This window comes from Diadema setosum, chromosome 11 (genome assembly GCF_964275005.1).
Source record: "Diadema setosum chromosome 11, eeDiaSeto1, whole genome shotgun sequence".
NCBI lineage: Eukaryota > Metazoa > Echinodermata > Echinoidea > Diadematoida > Diadematidae > Diadema > Diadema setosum.
In genome coordinates this window covers 16,697,508-16,719,069 of record NC_092695.1, presented here as the reverse complement: position 1 = coordinate 16,719,069, position 21,562 = coordinate 16,697,508, and the positions used below count along the sequence as shown (strand labels likewise).

Here is a 21,562-nt window from a genome sequence, read left to right as displayed (position 1 = left end):
GCCTTCAACAATTTCATAACATAGATAAAAAAGAGCAAATGTGCTACATGATTGGCGCTGAATTGACTACCGGTCTGTCCTGCCTATGAAAATGTTCGCATCCGATCCCAACGCTGCTTTTACCTATTAAGAGTCAACCAAAACGAACAAAAAGATCGATTATGTTAATTGTTATCATAATCTGCGGTCGGTAGTCAGGATGTACGAATTGACTGAAATCGCACGATCATAAACTAACAGAAGCACAAGCATCTATGTTGCCACGTGTATTGTCCAAAGCTGAAATGGAAGGTGATATTTTGTGTTGCAACGGCTAAATAATTAATCGATGCGCAGCCGTAACACCTCCGCTGCACGACGAAATCCCCGAAGATTTCCTTCTGCGCAGATCGTGCCATTTGGCGCTAAGAAAATAAATTGACGCGTTCTCGAATGAAAAGTAATGGGAGAGCTTACCGCTGATTCGAGGATACCCGGCTCAACAGTGCACAGTACAGTGCAGTCAAATTAACGTAATGTAAACTTTTAGTTTACGACGCGTCGATTAAGCTTAGGGGTGTTCGTAGGAGCTCTGAACAGAGAGGGTGTAGTAAATTAGTCAACTCCACCATGTTTAGGAGAAGCAAGGAACGCAATTTCATATTGCATGGTCAGTACAATATTCACTCTGCCAGGCAAGGGATTTCTGGTCCCTTAACTTTGTTGGAATTGTTTAGTATCTGCTTTCTTCTTACTTGTCCGCTTAGACGGACATGTTAGACACCCCTCTCAAGATAGTGGAGTGACCCGTATTATGACCTATGTAGATGTTTGGATTTACACGCGAAGAACCAATGTGTAGCATTTATTGTCATTTGTAGAACGTGATCGCATGGTCGCCGCGAAAAAGAACAATTCTACAAATCGTCAGTCGAGATTTTGCGACCAGCTGGGAAGAACCGCGCGTGTGGATAGTTTAATTCATTTATTGGGAGCTCACCGTTGCGGACCTGACTCCGCTCCAACCAGGTTATTCTTTGCCGAGTAGCTTTCGTGCATCGCAGGGAAATCTCCCCATTCGTGCTGTGGAGTGATAGTTTAGAGAAGAGAGAAAGAGGAAAAAAAATAAGATGGGAAGCCCACCACCAACGCAAGTTCCCTTGAGTAGTGTTCTCTACAAGCTCGATCGTGTGGCTTATAGTACCCCGCCGCCTGTGACAAACGATCCGGCCAACAACGAGTGCAAGTTGATCGAGTATAGAGGAGCGAAAATCGCCAGCTTCAACATAAATGGGGATGTAATGATCTGCCTCCCTCAAGCTTTTGAGTTGTTTTTGAAGCATCTTGTCGGGGGACTACACACAGTTTACACCAAGCTGAAGAGGTTGAACATTACGCCCGTGGTTTGCAACGTAGAACAGGTGCGCATCCTGCGGGGACTTGGGGCGATCCAACCAGGAGTGAACCGCTGCAAGCTACTGACCCGAAAACAATTTGATATTCTCTACGAGGACTGCACAACAGCCAGGTAAGGCTTTAGATACCGAGTATCATTTAAAAATCGTCAAACTGACTATGTACCAAGCGGGTCATTTACGTTTAAGGCTTGGTAGAAGTGTTGAAAATTGATTTTGTAACCAAAGTGCTCCTACCTAGTCCTAGGCCGCTAGAGCGATATTTCGTTGTTAGAATTTGAATTGCATTGTACGGCTGTCGTAACAACTCCAACTCGACTCCGAACCTGTCATATTGCATCATTCCATTATCCTGCATACTTCTAGAACAGCAGAGTATGAGAAAGCTACTTGAATTTCTGTCGGAAAGGTGCGAAAGTGTATTTTTACCCAAGTTGCTACCCTGAGTATTACACTAGGAATAGAATCGAGAGCATTGTCAGTTCTGATTGTTACGTTTATCATCCAAACAACTTTTTTATCAATTTTGAATTTAAACAGTGGCGAGTAAATGTAGAAAACATATTTTAGGTAAGTCGATAAGTGAAGAGTTACAAATGTAGAACAACACAGTTACAGGAGAAATTAAGATGTTGGTCATGTTGTTTCTTACGAGATCCGAGAAGTGCTGCCGCACTCGTCCTTTATGTATACTGGAGTAGTGGAGCGCTTGCTCGTCACCGGCCAACGAGGTTGTGTTCAGCGGGCACCTTGGGCGACGGAGGCCATTCGATGCTCCGTTGAACGCCGCAACATACGCGCGTAGCTGCGTGGGAATCGCACGGCGGCTCGTGTGTGCCCTATAGTATGATACTAGTAAGATAAACTTGTACAAGGATCCGATAGGGGGATACTCCACATATTTTGTTACTATTCCGAGAGTGATATAATCCATTATTGAGTGTAGTCTTTAGGATTATTTATTGTAGGGCTCTATTATATAAATTCACTCCTGTGATCAATGTTTTCACATTTTAGTGCAGAATTGATATATCATCTCCCTTAATCAAACTTTGTATTGTCAGTATTGCAAATTAAAACTCTCCAAGACAGATATGTAAAAACAGTACTGATTAGAATTTCCAACTTATATTCTCCAATTTTAATAAATTTTGCAATATCCAATTATCAAGGTTTTAAGTTTCATAAGGTTGAATTACCATGTTGCATTGGCTTTAGTGAGTTGATAGGCATCACTCTACCTTGCTAGATATTTATGAGAAAACGCTTCTTGACTTAGTTTTAAGTCAGACTGAGGAATAATGTGCTTTTTGTAAGGATTTCAACTACTTGCCACTCCGTGAGGGGAAAAAAGGAGACAAAGTGCATATACTGTAAAAGTATAGACTGAACATTCCTTTCATTATTTGAGTGAGAAGTGTGCAGAAAGGGGTATTAAGTTGAATGTACAACATTGTTGTGTTATTTCATGGTATGCTCCTGTGATACAGTTGATAAAAGATGTGACACATTGTGAACAAATTTTCGTAAAGACTGTTAGTGTTATTCATCGAGGATGGATTCCTTTTTAGTCAATCAGGAAGAGGAATTCCAGATGATCCTGGTGCTTGACTGCCGTCAGATTCTTGAGCTAACTTGATCTTTGCGTGAATTCATGTGTTTTTTTTAAATCTATAGCCAGAATTAGCAACAATCCTTGCATCATGACTGAAATTCCTTTGTAAAGGACCATGTGCTCAACAGAGAAGGGCAATAGATTGTTTCTCCCTCACCCCTGCCCTTCATTTGCCTGTGTCTGTCCATCTTTCCCCCTCCCTCTGGCCTGGCTTGCTCCTTTCACTTTTTTCAATTGCCTTTTGGATGATACAAACCTCCTCTTAGAAAATCACTCTCCGTCTTCAGTGGGTTTCCCCTGCCAGTTATTCTCTGGCAGATTGGTGAATACGGGATGGCTCGGGGCGGTATCGGGTGGCAGTTGACAAGCGAAGTTGAGAACGAGCGGTCAGGAGGTCCGACTGGTCAGAGGTGTTTGACGGGGCCTGTGATGGAGGAGCAATAAAGAGGGGTGGATGACAGGTCAGCCTATGAGTGATGGGGGGGGGGGGGAGCTGCTGAGCATTTCAGTTTGAGGAGAAGACTGAGGACAAGGGGAAAGAAGCTAGCAGAGGGTTGAACCATGGAGCTACAAGTCTCTTGTAGGAGCTCCATGGTTGAACATTAAAAAAAATTCTTGTTGTGTCATGAAGATGATGAATAGATTTAGTCTTTTTATTTTGACTTTTCAAATATGTGCTTCTTATTGTTACTCTGATTAAAAAAGATACACCAAAAGAAATAGTTACTATGTAAAATGTCAATTTGTGTGGTGGTTAAAACAAGACATGAAGAAGAAAGGCTAATTGGAGGCCCAGTGATTGTTACTTCTTGTATTCTGCATTCAGGGATAGTGACGAAATAGGAGAGTATTATTTGGTGGTCACAGTTAAATCATGAAACGTGCATCAAAGAGAATTGTCACATGCTTCGAGAACTTCAGCACAAGCAAATGTTTTAAGCAGGGAAATATATGGATTTGGCTATATACAATGGAACATTTTGGCAAGGCCTTACAAAACAAGAAAGCATTATAATCAAACTGCACACATACATGTAAACGACCACATGAATAAGAAGATCGTGGTGTTTGTGAACAAACTCTGTCCTGGGATTTGGGAACTTGATGGCAGGGTGTTACCATTGTACCATTAACAGGATTCTATACCCACTTTTTCTTTGACCCACATCGGCAACAAAGTCCTAGGATCAGCTGAATGCACAAAGGGCGAGCAATTCAGATTTAATGATCTTGTGAAATGCATACAAAAGAATGTCCCAACAAGTTGGATGACAATAACAAATCACACGGTCCAGAAGACCTGTTGGAATTTGCCAGATGATACCAAAGGCAATGTAAGTATTTGTAGTAGCTGTGGCAGTGAAGTAAGGGAAAGGTGTAGAAGATCTGGCAGTTCAAAAGAGTTTGGTTTTACTGGTGAAAACAGGCTCTGATGGAATGACGGGACCCTTTTGTCTATATGATTGTAGCTGCATCATCCATAGAAATAAATCAAGACATAATGTTTGGCTATATTCTTGGGAATAATCTTCTTTAAATGGAGGAATAATGTTATATATAATATGTTATATGGAAAGAGGTGTGTCTTAATGATGACTAGTAGGGGCATATTTACCAAAGCTGATACCTCAACTTGGAAGTATAATGTGAAGATTCCTTTTAACTTATTTATAAATGTTGTAGCCTACATGGATAAAGAAAAAGAGAGAAGAACCCCCCCCCCATCACATTAAATGTAACCATCTCATTAACATGCACTTCAGAAGCAATTTCAAATCATGCAATGCATAAAAAATGACCTTAAGTAAAATATACAGCAAAAAATAAATTGATTGATTGATTTATGAGTGAATCCATTTGACCATTTGCTTATTGCTTTATATTGCAAAAAAAATATTGAGGGAAAAGGCTGGTGTGTCAAACATCTATAGAGAAAGAGAGAGCTCTGAATATATACAGTGGTAGTCATGTAATGCTTGTCTGACAGTAGGAATGCAGATTTATGAGTTATTCATTTATTTTTGATGGATTTTGGCCTTCTCCTGGGGGGGAAAGCCACCCAAATGAAGATTTTATTTCAACTTCAAGGATGCACTTATTTCTGACCTGCGGCGAGAACAATCCACTTGTACAGTTAAAATATGATAGACCCTATGTAATTGTCATTGGCATGCTTCTTAAATCTCCAGCCGCATAAACATGACCTGGTCAGCAGACCAAAGTGGGAACACATTAAATTAATGTTGTTTATTGGAATCCTAGTGGCAGAAAAATCCCAGCTCAGCAACATGAACTGACAGAAATTGAAGAGGGATAAAAAAAAACCAGTAAGAAGGAAACATGGGGGCAAAGAGAGAGAGGGGACAAAAAAAAAAATCACATTCGTCTTTTATTGACCAGACCATCTCGTGTCCATGCCATTTGGGTGGTCAGTGCAAGATCTTTATTTGCAGTTTATTGATGTTGACCAGTCCATTGAAGGTCAAGAGATAGCTAATGTTGTGGTCAGAGGGGAAAAATATTTAGATAAGCAATTCAGTGACCGCCATAATGGTCATTTATTTGGAAGGAGTAAGGAGGGCTGTAATGCAGGGATTTACTGCTTTGTGTTCCCTCTTAGACATCTTTCATAGTTGGTTTGTCATATTTTGCCCTGACTGATAATACTCGTTTTATCAGGTAGGCCTAAGCCCTATTCTCCAGTTATTTACTCGATAAAAAAGTAGGGGTGGCGGAAGAATGGTTTAGGGTCTATTAAAAAATATGTATACATGTACATTGAAAGATACATGTATGCAATATTTTTCTTTGTCTTTGAGTATTTAAAACTGTCCTCATTTGCTACAGGAGTTTATAGGGTATTTGGAAACTTGTGTGAATTTGCTTCGCATTTAATACTGGGTTCTTTCAGCAGCTTATCAGTGATGGGATAAGACAAAGAAAAAGTCGCTATGTCTTAATGCTTCAGTATGGCCTGCCAATATTGTATTTTTCTCTTTCAAAAAATAAATCACCAACAGTAGTTTCCTCTTTATTTCTGCCTGGTAGAATTATAGCAGCTTTGTTTTCCATCTTCAAATAGGCTGATATTCTTGGTCAGTAATCACCAGTTGTCTGAAAATATTTTCAAATGAAAACTACAACATGTGAGGTGAATTCAGCATTAAATTTCTCCTTCTTTTGCAAATGCACGGTTGCAAGCTGTCGATATTGTCATTTTCTTTATTAGAATAATTTTTCCCTTGCCTGCCCCACCCTGTAAAATATATGAATTCTGTTTTTCTGTCCTTAGACTGAGATTCTTAGTCACTATTACCAGCAATAGGCAGAAAATGTTTACAAATGAAGATTGTGTGAATTCGAGGTGAAATGGAGCCAAACAAAAGGCACGTCAACCATCATGTTTCAAGGAGTTCTTTTTTCTTTTCATTATTATGGGAGGGGGGGAAGGGGAATGAAAGAAATGAGGATTGACTCTGAGAGGAGAAATCAGTAGGACAAAGTGTCGTGTATGCAGGGAGAGGCGGATCAGACTGAACTTGACCCCGCAGCTTGAGTCGCCTGCCCCCAAGTCATGCTCGACGATTGACCTTCGCAGCCTGCCGGGGTCATTGACTCGGCAATTATTTGCCGATGAGAGAAGGTGCTTGCAGTCTGCACCACGTACGTGACCATTCATAGGAGTAGAGGGTTGGGCTGGTTTATTCGTTCCTCTTCAAATGTTTTTTGATTTCTGTTCAACCATTATTTCTGTGGCGAATGACAGGTTCCGATTACCTTTCTCCTTCTTGTCAACATCAACTCCATTTTATAAGAATATCTCGCTGACAGAGTGTTATGAATGTATTTGCCTCGTAATCGCATGATCAACACATCAGTCCGGCATGTGAGTCAAAACAATAGAAATCGTTTGAGAACTGAAGGATATATAGCGTCAGATTGTAATTATGCAGCTCATGTCCTCTTTGCTGTCCGTGTGAGGCCAAGTGCTCACAAATCAAGAAATGACTTCCTTCCCCCTGCAAAAAAGTGCAGCATTTGTTAATGGCGTGTGTGATGACAGTTTGATTGCTGTCATGATATATTGATATGATGTTATGGGATGGCTGAATCATGTTTTAATTATTGTGCATTACATCTATCACTTGGCTTTGAGTGTAATGCTTGTGTGTGGACAGAGCCCCGTGTGAGAGAGCGGGAGTCGGTTGCAGTTGCCAAAGCCGTCGCTTGTAATGAACCAGAGGGGACGGTTTTCCACTTGCGCATAGTGCATGCACCCCTCGTCAGCAGAGAGAAAGAAGAAATCTGGCTGGTCGTCTAGAACTCCTCACTACCATCTGAAGAAGAAACTGCCTTCTCTCACCAATATCTCCTCCAAAAGCCACAGCAGAGAGAGAGGGAGAGATTGTAGGGAAGAATTAGAACTGATAGAATTTCTCCAGATGTGATCGTAATTCTGTCCTGATGGGGCTTCCTTTGTAGTGGAGGTGTCTTTTTGATCTTCGCCCGGCAAGGGCGATTTCTGGTTGCTCAATTGGCCGGCGACTGTTATAGCATCGCGACTCCCTGCTCGCTGGCCCAGATATAGGATAATAATTGTCAGCAATCAGCTCAGAGTGCGACATAATGTGATAACAATCATCATGTTCACTTGGGTGATTTTATGAATCTGAATCCCGAGTACTCCCGCAAAGGAAGTGGGTAAACGCACTTTGCCTTCTCTGCAAAGTGATAGCCTGTCTTTTTATTTGCTGAGACACTGCACAATTTCTTTCACTCCTGTTAAGTTTCACCTTCATTGGATTGCGCTTGCTTGCGTTTCTACCAAAACAGAAAGTGTGAGAAATATTACTTGCAAAGACAATGTACTTCATTTACTTGATAATTGTTTTTATCAACAGTTTTTCATGGTAACATTTGTAACTTTCCTCGTAGACCTAAAGGGGGAAATAGTAATCGCATTATTACATACAGGTCCACTTCAATCCTCCGCTCCAGATTGTACTTCAATTTTATGCTTCTTTTTTATCTAGCCATCTGTTTTTTCTTGTTACTTCAGTCTTTGCACCTTTTCTTCTTGTCTTTCTCCTCTTTTTCAATTGTTCCTGTCCTTCCATGGCAGATGTTAGTGTTACTTCTTACCAACGTCATCAAGTCAACCTGTTAATGAGGAGTTGCTACATACATGTATGTATATCAACTCCAGTCAATTTTCAACAAAGTCCTTGACTTATACTTCTGGGCCTATTGGTGTGTGTATTTCTCTGCCAACACTTCAACCAACAGAATGAGATCATTTCTTCAACTCCCTTCCTTTTTTCTTTTTTCTTTTTTTTTTTGGGGGGGGGGGGGGGTATGAGGGACTCAAAGATGTTGTTCTATGGCACGCTACACCCGTTCATGGCGAGTTTGCCATCTGCACCAATAATGGGGCAAGACAGACATCATGAATTACTTTCCCATTTCCAATGACTATTTGGCCGTTCCTCCTCGTCGTCTTCAAAAAACGGTGTCGAGCTCTCCACCATCTCCACTCTATCATGAAGGTCTTCCAGAAGGAATCGTCATCGTCCGAACGTGCAGGAGTGTCCCCTCATCTGTTTGAACATCTTGTTGGGGACATGTTTCTTTGCTTCATCGGTTCTTCGCTATTGTACCAGCAGGGGTGATGTGTCAAAAGAGGAGGAACAGTTTCTTTGATCCTGGCAGTTGGTTCACTTCGCAATTGCCGTGTAAGAATACACGATATTGATATCATTGACACCTACACTGTATGCAGTCATTGTAATTAGTGACACTGTGCTCCACGTTCTTAAGAACCTACAAATTGCTTGACTCTAAGCTTCCAGTATCAAATGATCAAATGTAATTGAACTCTAAAGAGTGTTTGTGCTTGAATGGAACACAGTGTATGCTATCATGTAATTCTTCCCAGGTGTATCAAATGTCTTCAATATTCAAAACTGCAATGCACATTTTGAGAATAGATGATTGCTCTATAATGGATCTAAACTTATATACTCTGTAAATGGAAACATCTGCCTTAATTTGTGAGTTTTTTTGTTTTTTGTTTGTTTTGTTTTGTTTTTTAAAGTTCAAAAAATTGTAAATTTATTTTCTTCTGCATCAATCCTGAGCTGAGATACACTGTAGTGTATGGCAAAGATTTCCTTTTATTCTGATGGGCATCACATTGCAGTCAATTTGTGTGGAATGGAGCCATTAGGTGAGCCAGTGAATCAAACTTAGATTTTGAGTCAGCATACTGAATAAGCATAATTGTACATTTGTGAAAACACATTCAAATTCATGACAAGACGTAAGTTTTGATGGTCATCTCTCGACCTATTAATATAAATTGCCTGTGACTCAGGGTTTGTGTTTTTGTTTGTGAAGTCTTGACATGAGCGGGAAGAAAAAAAACCGGGTACGTACGGTAAATAGGAACAGGAAGAAAACAACAACTAGTGGCAGAGAGTGAATCAGCATGTGTATGGATGTCAGCTCAATTAATGGAGAGGTATTGTGGTGATTTCCTAGATCGAGTGTGAGCAGTGTGACCCTGGCGATGTGCTTCTTCTCCAACCCAAAAGTTGAGAGAGTCGGCAGGGGGGGGGGGGGGGGGGAGAAGACGAGGACGACTTGGAGAAAGTCTTGCTCAGTCTCAATTATGATATGTGGTATGATGATCGATAGGGCTTGACACGCCATAAGGTAAACTCACTCCAAGACAAAAACAGAACATCTCTCAAGCCCAATTTCCGAGGAGATGTTACAAGCTTGGGGTACAAGTGTCTGGGAATGGCTCTGTTCTAATGTTGCTCAAATTTAATGAAATATTGGAGTTTCAAAAACAAAAACGACAACAACAACAAAACACACAGACAGAAAGTCTGGTTGCATCTTAAATGTTTGTATAAAAAAAGCAAAATAAAAAAAAAAGGTGCACAGTCAACAAATGTTCGATATACACATGATTCTCTACCGGTTGCTCGTTGAACCACTTCAAAGAAATATGGATAGGAACTGAATGGTGTAGCCACCCAAAGAAACAGACATTACTAGCATGTGAGAATAAAAAGTGTACGCATTTTTTTTTGTTACCATTGGTGCCTTTGCTCATATACAATGACAATGGCATTTTCGAAAGGTGGTCCTGAGATTGTTAAGCAGTGGATAAGAAGAAATGTAAGTCAGGAAAGGCATGGCAGGGAAATGAAGAACAAAATCCCCAGTGGACAAAGCAAGGACTCATGAAGGAATTGGAAATAAAAAAAATAATATATTGCTTATTAACACCAGTCCTACCAAAAAGAGCTCCACAGAGGAAATGTGAACTGCTTATATAATTTTCTTGTCTACATGTCTTTTCATAGTGACACTGGCATGGCTGATGGTTTCTCTTTTAACGAATAGTATTTCAATTTTTCTCACTTTGTTAGCCTTCGCATCATAATTTATGATTAGCAGATTTCCCAAGAAAGCCGGCATCCGTGTAAGGTTTATACATGTATGTCTTCCTGTGTTACCAACTGTTCCACATGGGTCATTACCCTTGGAACAATGAAACAAAACAAAAGGAAAACATGGTGGTGAAGTTTCAAGTTTTTTCTATTTCACTGATTTGGTTGTTTTTGTTTTTTCTTATTCCTTGAGGTTGTCATCATTCTGAAGGAGATAAAAAGCACACTATAATCGTCTTTAATACCAGCACAATATATCTTAAACAAGGTAGAATCCCCCTCCCCCCCCCCCCCTTGAAAATGGGTTGATTACACCCCTTGCTTCACTCTGAAATGTTGCTGCTGCTAACATTGATGTGGCAGTAATTTTCTCAGTAAAGGAGAGAGGTTTGGGCAAAAGTGCTGGTACAGTCAACAGTTTGTGTTTACGATACTACATGTAATTACGTGCCTTTGTAAATGCAGCCTGTCTCAATTTGTAGATGTGTGCAGTTACACGACAAGTTTTTGGCACATTAGCAACAAGGAACTGAAGAGATACTCAAATAGAGGTTTTTTTTTTTCTCTTTCTCTTTTTTTTAATAGATAATAATATTCCTACATCAGATACTGTGCTGTCTATGTTTTAAACGTATCTTACTTGAATATTTTATGTCTCAAATTGTCCTCTAAGTGACTGCTAATAATACGTAAGAGCATTAAGGAAATTTAGTACCTAATGTCTTGAAGTTTGGCAATATATGGTGGAGAGGGAGTGCTTTTTATTACAGGTATTCTCTATAAAATCTCAAACTGTGGTCACACAAAGATAAGGGAAAGGAGTTGTTAAGGTTAATTCTCACGTCCATCAAATGAATAGAGTCGTGTTTATAATATGCTTTCGCCTCACATTTAATGATGTGTTTTCTTTCACAGATCAGAAGCGATAGTGTCTCTTGTTTGTGGACGTTATTGAGTGGGACTTTGTGCGATGATAATCTGTAGATACGACCCATCGGATATTATGCAGAGACCAATTGTGCAACATGAGCGTGTCACAGATCATTTAATTGCATTTGCAAAATGGTTTGTGGTACATTGAAAGCAAGATTCAGACTAGATTGATGTGTTTGGTTTCCTCATCCACCGAGCCATGCTATTCATAGTAGGATGTGATAATACTCTGATGGCAAGGGAATGGGCATTTTGTTAGTTTTGTTAAGGACTCTGGTTTTGAGACCTCTTCAAAATCATCTCGACTGTAAAGTTGGGTAACCGCATCGACCTACACATCCCGCATTTCTACAAACTGTGTCAGCGTGGCTACATCATTCTTCATTCTCGAGCTGCATTCACAAAATGATTTAACAAGATCCTCACTGCTGTATGCCTTGTGTGTTGGTGGTGGGTAAAAAAAAAATGAAAACAGGAGCAATCTTTCCAGGAATCAGGAAAATAGAGCAGAGGGGAGCACAAAGCATGGGAAGTGTATACAACACTGGCCATTCAGTGGATTCCCTATCTTCAAGATTAGCCACAACAATAGGAGAAACTTGGATGGTGGGGGTATTAGCTCTAGGGAGTCAAGAACTTGGAAGAAAACCAATAGTACTGACAATGAGTGTTTGACTTGACAATGGGTGGTAAATGGGAGATTTTGAAGAACTACCAGACAGATATCTTAGGTCATAGCAACCCTTTTCATTTCTCCCCCTTTTCTAGTGTGAGTGAGGAATTGTTGGGGGGAGGGGGGAGGGGGAGGGGGAGGGATAGGGGGTAATGGTTGATTGGAAAAGAATATCAATGCATTCATTTTATGTGAATGCAGAGCCGCCATCTTCATAGCTGCTCAGAAGCAAAATGTGTCTGCTAGCTACTTATCCTATTCCGAGCAACAGTGAAGTATAGTAGTCTGCTGTGTATGTATGTATCGTGTGAGGGTGTGTGTGTCTATAGTCAGGAAATAGGCTGTGGATATTGCAGTATTGTGTGTAGCTCTCCATGTATGTAGTAACAATTATATGCACCTCTCTTTTCAGTGTAGGTAATACTTGGCATTGGCCCCAGCACTGGAAATAGTTGACTTGGAATTGAATGCAGAAGCACCTCAGAATCATCATAAAAAATTCACAATACAAGCACTGGTGTCATCTTTTTTTTTTTTTTTTTTTTAGTTTAGATAAGCTGACTTGCAAAATTATTGTTTTTGCACAGAAAAGAAAAAAGAATGGGGGTGGGGGAGAAACAAGTTCACCATGAATATTGCTGAGTAAATAGTGTGTTTTCTTTTTCATAAATGACTTAAATGAGTCATTGTATGATGATGATATCTATACTGACACTGCCAGTGTAGATATCCATCCTAACCAGTGACTGGTAAAGGTTAGGATGGATACATCAATGCATAGTAATTGTACTGGAACAAGATAATCATGGGTATGCAGCATTTGGATAGACTTGACTGTAAAAATTTGGAGGAGTTGAGGGATTGACCATGGTCAAATAAATGTCAGCTTAAATATAAAGTACAAGTAAACAAGTAATGGACAAGTACAGCTGAACTAACAATGAATGTCTTTGAAATGACTGTTTGTCTTTTGATAGTTTTCTTCTTATCCCCACCCCCTCCCCCTTGTGTTTCCCTTCTTCGGACTCCATTCTTCCAGTTTTTGTTTATTGCTCCCTACTGGTATGCAAGAAAATCCCCTGCTTATCTCCTCAATTTGAATGATAATGATAGTTGGAAAAAGATTGAAAGAAAGAAAGATTGAAAAAAAAAAGAATCTTGAGTTTGTTTGGTCCCTTTGTTTGTGTGCCCCGCCACCATGGCCGACAGAGCTGACTTCGACTGGAGATGTGGCCAAATAAAAGCTCAAGTTCAAAAGAAGAAGTTGACCATTAATCTTCAGCATTGGAGTGTAAAATGCACTGGGGTTACATATCAGTGGATTATGTCCTAGGCATCCAGTAATAAAGAAGAGAATGGGAGAGAGAGAGAGAGAGAGAGAGAAAGAGACAAGAGACATTTTAGCTTGTAACCCAAGACACCTCTACCTCTATCAAACAAAGAAAGGATTGACTCTGGTTATCATCAGGGATAGAGTTTCTTTGTTCTGGGCAAGCGCTGATGCCAACTAGGTGGAAATTGTCATCCCAACCCCAGAAGGAACTGGTGGCTGAATTTGAATAAAGGTCATAACAAAGGTTTAATTAACAGCTTATTGCTCTAATAGAAAATAAGAAGGGGGGGGGGGGGTGACTCAGTATGTCTCTGTACTGCCATATATAAGGACTTTACAATTTGTGCCTCCTTGTTGAATATTGGGGGAACAGCTCAGCATTATGTGCCCACCAGATACAATGTAGGTGCAGTGCTTTGCCTGAAGAACAAAGCAAGACAAGAAACTTTTCCAATAGTGCACAGATTTTTAAAACCAGTTGCGTATTGTCAATTTACACATAAATTTTGATCTTGCAGTTTCTTTTGTAGAGGGAGACATATTGAAGAAAATTCATACCATACCCTTCACACCTCTGATTAATATTCTCTTGCTTCCTACACTAGAGTGAAACATTTTTCAACCTTACGCATGACAAGTTTTCATCAAAATGAAGACATTTTGCTGCCTACAAAATCTTTGTGTGTGTTCCAGCTTTTGACTGTGATTTCAAAGGAAAATGATTTCTCAATTGATTTTAACACAAGAGTTGGAATTTTGTGCCTATTTGCAATATCACGATTTGTTTCTTTTTAAAGAAAATTAGGAAACATTCAACTAATTTATTAATAAAAATTCTGCCTTGTAATTCAGCCAGTGTCAGAAGTATACAGCATTAGGAATATATCTATATTCTTGATTAGAAAGAGGAAAATTATGGTCCTTTCACAATTTCACAATTAAGAGGGGAATAAAAGGTTAAACAAGGCAAAAGAGGAACAGGAAGTATATATATATATATATATATATATTTATATATATATATATATATATACATACATACATATATTATACATAAATATATATATATATATATATATATATATATATATATATATATATATATGAGAGGGATAGGAAAAGTAAATAGTATAGTACATTATAGTAGATATTATTGGAGAGAGACAGAGCACAATATGCTAAGGGTAGGAAGAAGAGGAGAGGCGTGATCAAACAAACAAGGGATGAATATTTTAAGATGATTAAAGTTCTAGGGGAAAATCTAGTGCCTTCAAAACAGGCAGAGCAGTGCACAATATTTCACCAAAAAAAAAAAAGTTATATTAGGGCTAGTGAGAGGCCCATATAGGATTAAAAGCATCATAAACTAGGCTAATAAATGCACTCACACACACACACACACACACACGCTAGAGAGGGGGAAACAGTCCCTGTCATTATTTGCTCCATTAACTTATTTTTTTTTTCTCTTGCAAGATTTGATGGGGAGAGAAAAATGGAAGGGTTCCAATATCTGTCAGTTTACAACTGACCAAAGTTGACCCAGTTTTCAGCCCTGTTTTGGTGCTATGGTGTGTTAACAAAATTTGATATTTAGCATATATCATGTAAACAACAATGACAAAGCAAACAATGCTTGTTCTGCCGTTCCCGCCCCAGTGCAAAAATGTCAGTCTGATTTGTGGAACGAGTCACATTCCAAACGAAAAGTCCCCCGTCTGATCTCCATATTATGGAATCCTACTGTCATCATCATCATTTACCTAGATGTGGCAGCGATACAGCCCTGCCTTTCCACCTCTCGGCTCATTAGAATAGTTAATCTCCCCACCATTATCCACATTATAGTCTGATTGGAATATCAAATGCACCGTAATCTGAATATTTCATCGGTCATTTCGACATCGCTCTGTCATAAGTGTTAATATTTGATGTGCCGATGCTCTCCAGTTTTTTTTTTCCCCATCATTAGTCGATATATCTATCTGTGTGAGATCTCTGGCTCATGAATGCTAATTACTGCACCGACAAAGGCTAGCCGTATTAAAGTTTGATGATGGCTGTAAATTAGAGCCCTCCGATGCCACCTGATTCTTGCTGGAGATCGGGGGGATTCTGTTTCACATCGGAAATGCATGTACAGTTGTTTCATTTTTGCCCTCGCTATCTCTCTCTCTCTCGGTGTCTGCTGGTCCGAGACCTTGCGCCCTCGATCTTGTCTATACCTTGTGGTGATGACTCTCTCCATGGCGTTCCCTTGTGGTTGCATCCTATCCCTCATTCTTGATACCGCCATTAAACTTTCCCTTTCAAAAAAGACTAACAAATCAACAGAGAGAGAGAGAGAGGTTATTGCTATGAATGTAATGGAAAGAAATGTTTTTTTTTTGTGTGTTCTAAATTGAACAGTTCCTTGAAATTTGACTTCCGGCGGAGTAATTTTGGAGATTTGACATTAAGAATTGCACTATTTCCATTTGGGGTGATGCCAAGATTCAGTGCATGTGTTCATCTGTGTTAGTTTTCACTGTTACATCCCTTCTTGGAATATCTGACTTCCCTTTTTGGAATATTTGGAAGGGAATTGTTTTACATTTCTGACATTTGAGTGTTGTTGTTTTTTTTTCCGTGTGGTGGCAAAGAGATGGAAAAATAAGGACAGTGGTGCATTGCATAACATTGGCAAAGATTCCAAGGGTATTTACACGTGCATCTGAGACATCTCGAGGCATGCACATTCACATTGCACGCAGACCTTCATTGGCTCAAATTCAACATTTCTGAGATGGAAATTTTTTTGAGTAGAAGTCCAGGAAATGACTTCTTGTCGCACTCTCGGTGATTTTCTGCAGCAATTAATTCCCCCACCTACGCTGCTGTGTTGGGGAACCCGGTCACAACCCAGAAGAGCGAGCGGACAACTCAGCATGCCGCGAACTCGCGTCCACCCAGCCCTACAGGGCTGGCTGGTTGGTGAGCTGTGTGCTGGCTGCCTGTGCATTCTATCTCTCCCTCCCTCTGTCCTCTTCTCTCCTCGCACTGCTGCTCATGGAACGGGGGGAGTAAACCAGGCATAGCGTGGAGACGGCCAGCCAGCCAGCGACAAGGGGCTTTCCTCTTTGCTGTTTATCTTAGCTGCAATTGTTACAGCTGCGCTGATATTATTGCATTTCTCTCACAATTGTTTACACGATAATCCATCCCTGTTCATGCATGCTCTGTGGTCTACACAGGGCTGGCTGGTTAATTTTTTTTTTCTCTTAAAAGTGAAGGGGAAAAGATTGGGAGGAGCTATCATCCCAGATGATAGGCTGTGGGAGGTTACCCTTCCTTCATTCTGTTTATGAAGGTCAACATAATGTAATGAGGATGCATTACAAGATTTGGAATTCTGCACAGGTGCATAATATGAACAACAAGAAAATCTGCATCACAACAGTGCATTTAGTGGAATACAAAATACAGTACAATTGAAGAACATATTAACATTTTTTATGTTTATATGTTTATTGGTGTTCTCCCTTCTATATGAAAAGGGGGAGGGCCCTCATCAGGAGGGCCCTCATCAGGAGGGCCAAAGTAACACTGGCAAGTGGCTGCCACTTTCTTTGTGTACCAGCAGTGTACATACAATACCACTAGACAGTTGTGCAATCATGTTTCACTCTGTCATGTGATTAGATCCATTCGGATGGAAATGTATTAACATCATTGCACTTCAGAAGCAAAAGGGCATTGACTGCTAAGCTGCAGAGTCTGTGGAGCTAAAGCGCCTTTTGTTTCCGAACCGAGAACATTACCAAAATTTCCGGCCGATGAGTGGGTACCTGTCATGTCAACCTGCTAAAAAATGATGTAAAAGCTGTGCGTGCTGATGAAGGTGGGAGAAGGAGGAGGGGTTGGATGCATGGAGGGAGGGAACGGAGGATGAACAAGGGTGGAACGTGGAGCAGAAGAGAGGAGAGGAAAGGAAAGAAGAGAGATGGAGAGAGAGAGAAGAATGAGAGAGATAGAGAGAAAGATGAGATGAGAGAAGGATTGACAAAGGAAGGATGAGGGAGAAGGAGGTAGGGTTGAGGGTGGAGGATTTGGTTTGGTTGAGCCAAGCAGCCCGGAGGAGTGGGGAGGTAACCACGGCCACAAAAAAGGCCGTGGCACGATTTTGCCCGTGAAGTGACAGGCAGCCTGCTCGGAGGGTACACTTGTATTCACAGCATGCGTCTCCTTCTCGCATGGCGTAACTCAAGCTGCCGCGAAAATTGAGTCGTCTTTAATCCAGCCTCCCTCCAGACTGAATCGGGCTCTCACTACCAGACTTAATTGAAACAAAATAATATGATTGAAATGAGAGCAAATACAGAGGGAAGTTTCCGATTGTGGCAAATTTTAATTTCAGACCTGACTTGTTTGAACCAACATAGCTCTGATCCCCCAAATGAATGACCCCTCAGGAATATTATCCCCCTTTTTTCCTTTCTTTCTTTCAATTTTGGTTGGTTAATTCACTCTCTTTTTCCACCAAAAGGTGATTAATGTTGAGAAGGAGGAAATAAAACAAGAAACAGCATCAATCTTTGGCTGATTGGCATTTAATTTGCTGGATGTTTTTCAGAAAGAGTAATATTCAATTGTCGAGGAAAATTTGAGAAGAGAAAAAAGAGAGAAGGATATATATATATATATATATATATATATATATATATAGTTGATGTCTTGGATGGATGAAGTATTTGGGGAAAGGGGATTGTAAAGAGCTAAATGTATGACAGTAGTAACAATTATTGGTATGGTAGCAGCATTATTAATGATGGAATCTTAGTCAAGCATGACACATAGACACCCCCACACACAATCATACATGATTGAGTCACACTTCTCAGTCTTTTAGTTCCCATTTTAAATTCACTGCCATCGTAAGCTTGAACATATCTTTTAGCAATGAATATGTAAGTCATGAGAGAAATTTTGACAATTTGTCAACCCTTCAAGTAAAACCTCATATTGCCAGTTTTGAACAGATAGGACAGTAACCCCTTTAAGCACAGACTTTGTACAGTGCTAATTTCTTTTTATTTTTCAAAAACTTAATTGCCTTACGTTTGCTCAACTCCTTAGACTTTGCTTTATTGTTGACACATTGATACTTCCCGACAGACAATATACATTGTATGATCGGATATGTAAACAAGCTGTACAATAAAAGCCAAATATTGTTTATCATACTGTGATGTTATTAGGAAGATCATTAAACCACTTTCCAAATGACGACATGATATATGCATACCATTATTTTATCTGTAATATCATTACAAATTCTTGTCACTAAAATGAAACAGAAAAACAAGAAATTGGTTCTGTAACATGATGTTAAAACATTTCCTCTGATGATAAGCAATATCTGTAGTCGTAGTCCCACAACATCATAAACATGTTGGATGCTGGTCGTAAATATCATATTCAATGAGCGTTTATAATTTTGATGTCCAAGAAACCCCTTATTTCAGAATATATGGGAGGTAGCAGAGTTAATCACACTCACAAATAAAGTCATTTTCCATTGAAAAGTATTGCTACTAGAAGCACTGAGGCATGCAAATGATAATGAAATCTTCATTTTTTCAGAGGGGAGGGGGGTAGTTCCCTCAGGTTGTATGTACTTGGGTATATTATTGTGATATTATGTATGTATGAGCTTTAAATAGCAAACTAAGTGCCTGTGTATTTATGTCGCATGTCGTGTGTGTTTTCTTATGTGCCTACAAATGAGCATGTGTGGAGTTGTTGACTTGCCCTCGTCTTTTGTCGGAGATGGTGACATCACATCTAGGCGGATTTGCAGATCTGAGTGAGCCGGAAGTATTTGTGCTCTTTGGAAACATCTTCGCGCAGCTCCGTCGAGCATCCCCTTGCCGGGATTATCTCATTACCTTTGCTTGGTAACAAATAGCAAGAGACAAGAGGGGAGGGGTGGAAGCAGGCGGGGTTATATTACAGAGCAGTAATATTCAGTAACATTTGTGATCTGACCCAGGTTCTCACTCACACAGTGACTTAGCTCGTTTGCCAATTTCCACCGCAAAACATTTCCCCCTCCGCCATGCCTTCTTCGGCTTGGGATACAAAAAAAAAAAAAAAAAAAGGAGAAGATAGAAGCACCTGATGTAAAACATAGAGATATACATAATGAGGCTGGCATCACTTCTGTCCACAGACAAAAATAACGCCCTTCTTGATGGATACAATTGTCTTGCATTTCCACCTCAGATCCTGTCAATAATCATAAGCTGTTCCAGATACTCAGCAGATTCTTTTCTTTCTTTTTTTTTTTTGCCTGGATTTCTTTGCATTGATAGCTCCCATCATACTCTGATGAATGTATGTTTTAGCAAGTCACTCTCCTCTATGTTGAATGCTAGATTCTGTTGCATTAAGGGCTCATCATCGCATCGTCTTTTTGCAGCACAGAGAACTGCTGTAGGAACATATCACCTTTTGCTGTTGATAAACCTCTTCATCATGGGGATTTTTGTTCTTTGTTTTCAGCAGTGACATGCAATGAGATGCAGTTACTGAAAATGAAACAACAAATTTTCCTTAGCAAGAGCACATGGCACAGAAAACCCTGTAGTGTTGTGCATGCTGTCCAAAATTCCTGACACAGAAAGGGTTAAACTTTATTCTTGGGCTATTGTTTAGGTGTTAGATATGCCATGCAGCTCAAAAATAATTTTTATGATGTTTGCTCACTAAATCCGTATAAGCCCAGCTTGCACACGCAAAGAATTAAAAAAAGAAAGAATAAGTGTGTAATTTGTTTTGATGTCAGACGTGGCTTACCTTTTACCTTTGAGCAGTCATTTATGAGTGACATACCATAGGGGTCCCAACATGAAAACTAAGGCTTTTGATCTGTATACTGAAATGGAAGTTCATATAGTATTTTATAACTCATTTTTCATTTTTGAGAGCTAAACCGGTGTGGAATGTTAACATTTCTGATCCTTGCTTTTGTGTTGGGGAGGGTATTGGAGAAAACATAATTGAATGAATAACCGTCAGTATTGATCCTAAATGAATTTCAGTCAGCATTTGATCCTAAATGAGTTTCATTTAGTATTAATCCTAAATGAATTTCAGTCAGTATTAATCCTAAATGAATTTCTGTCAGTATTGATCCTAAATGAATTTCAGTCAGTATTTGATCCTAAATGACAAACAGATTATCATCTGACTGTGACTATGTCAATCAGTCCCCATTTAGTATGTACATAAAATGACCAAGATGAATATATATATTTTTTTGAAGAACCTGAAAAAACTTATCGATTTTTCAAAGATGATTATGTAGAGCTTGATTTTTTAACTCTGGGAGAGTCACAGATAGAAAAAATCCATGGAAATATTGCAAAGTCAGTAAAAACCCACTAGAGGGCATGTGAGAAAAGACAAGCTGTCCAGAAGACCTCAGTCACATGATGAGGGTGGACCATTTTATGGTCTTCAAAGGGTATCCTGGTAGGTAGTTCATTGACATTCAAAATTAGCTAAAAATTTTCCAACATTTATTTTTTTTCCCCAAAAAATTGGAATTTATCACATAGGCCTATGTGTACAATGTATGTGCTTCATCATTCCCATTTATCTTATCCTTTTTTTAAACATATCTAGTTGAAAAATTAATTTTTACATCTTATTTTTTTTTCTTTTGTTTTCTCTGTGGTGGGGAGACTTTCTTAAAATTGAAAAGCTCTGGTGGCAAGCAGTTTCTTTGTATGCACAGAGGTTTTTGTGAAAGTACGGACAGGATTTCAGCTACATGTATAAGTGTATTCTCTAACCCAACATGCAAAGATTGTCAATTTTCCTGAAGAATTCATGAGGTTCAGGAGACATTGTAGGAAGATTTCCTTCAATTTTTTATTGTTCCCTTCTGAATATGAGAAAATATTTGAAAATAATCAATAAAGACATAAATAAGGGAACAAGTTTTACAAGCAAAGTAGAAATTAGAATATGTTTCTTGGTAAAACAAACAGAAAACAAAAAGCAAATCTAATCTATCCATTTTTTCCTTTTTTTTTACACCTTTTAATTTGTCACAGGTGTGAGAAGTTTGTGATATTACCAGCAACAGCAGGTTTGCCTGGGGAA

General features: G+C 39.4%; 1 protein-coding gene across 1 annotated transcript in view; it reads left to right on the top strand.

Annotated features, from left to right (window-relative positions):
- The first annotated feature begins 955 nt into the window (after nt 1-955).
- The window catches only part of LOC140234905 (dachshund homolog 1-like), a 107,274-nt gene continuing 86,667 nt past the window's right edge, over nt 956-21,562 (top strand). Inside the window, 1 exon segment of the mRNA XM_072314946.1 lies at nt 956-1,507. Coding sequence (XP_072171047.1) covers nt 1,110-1,507 — 398 coding nt within the window. The 5' untranslated portion in view covers nt 956-1,109.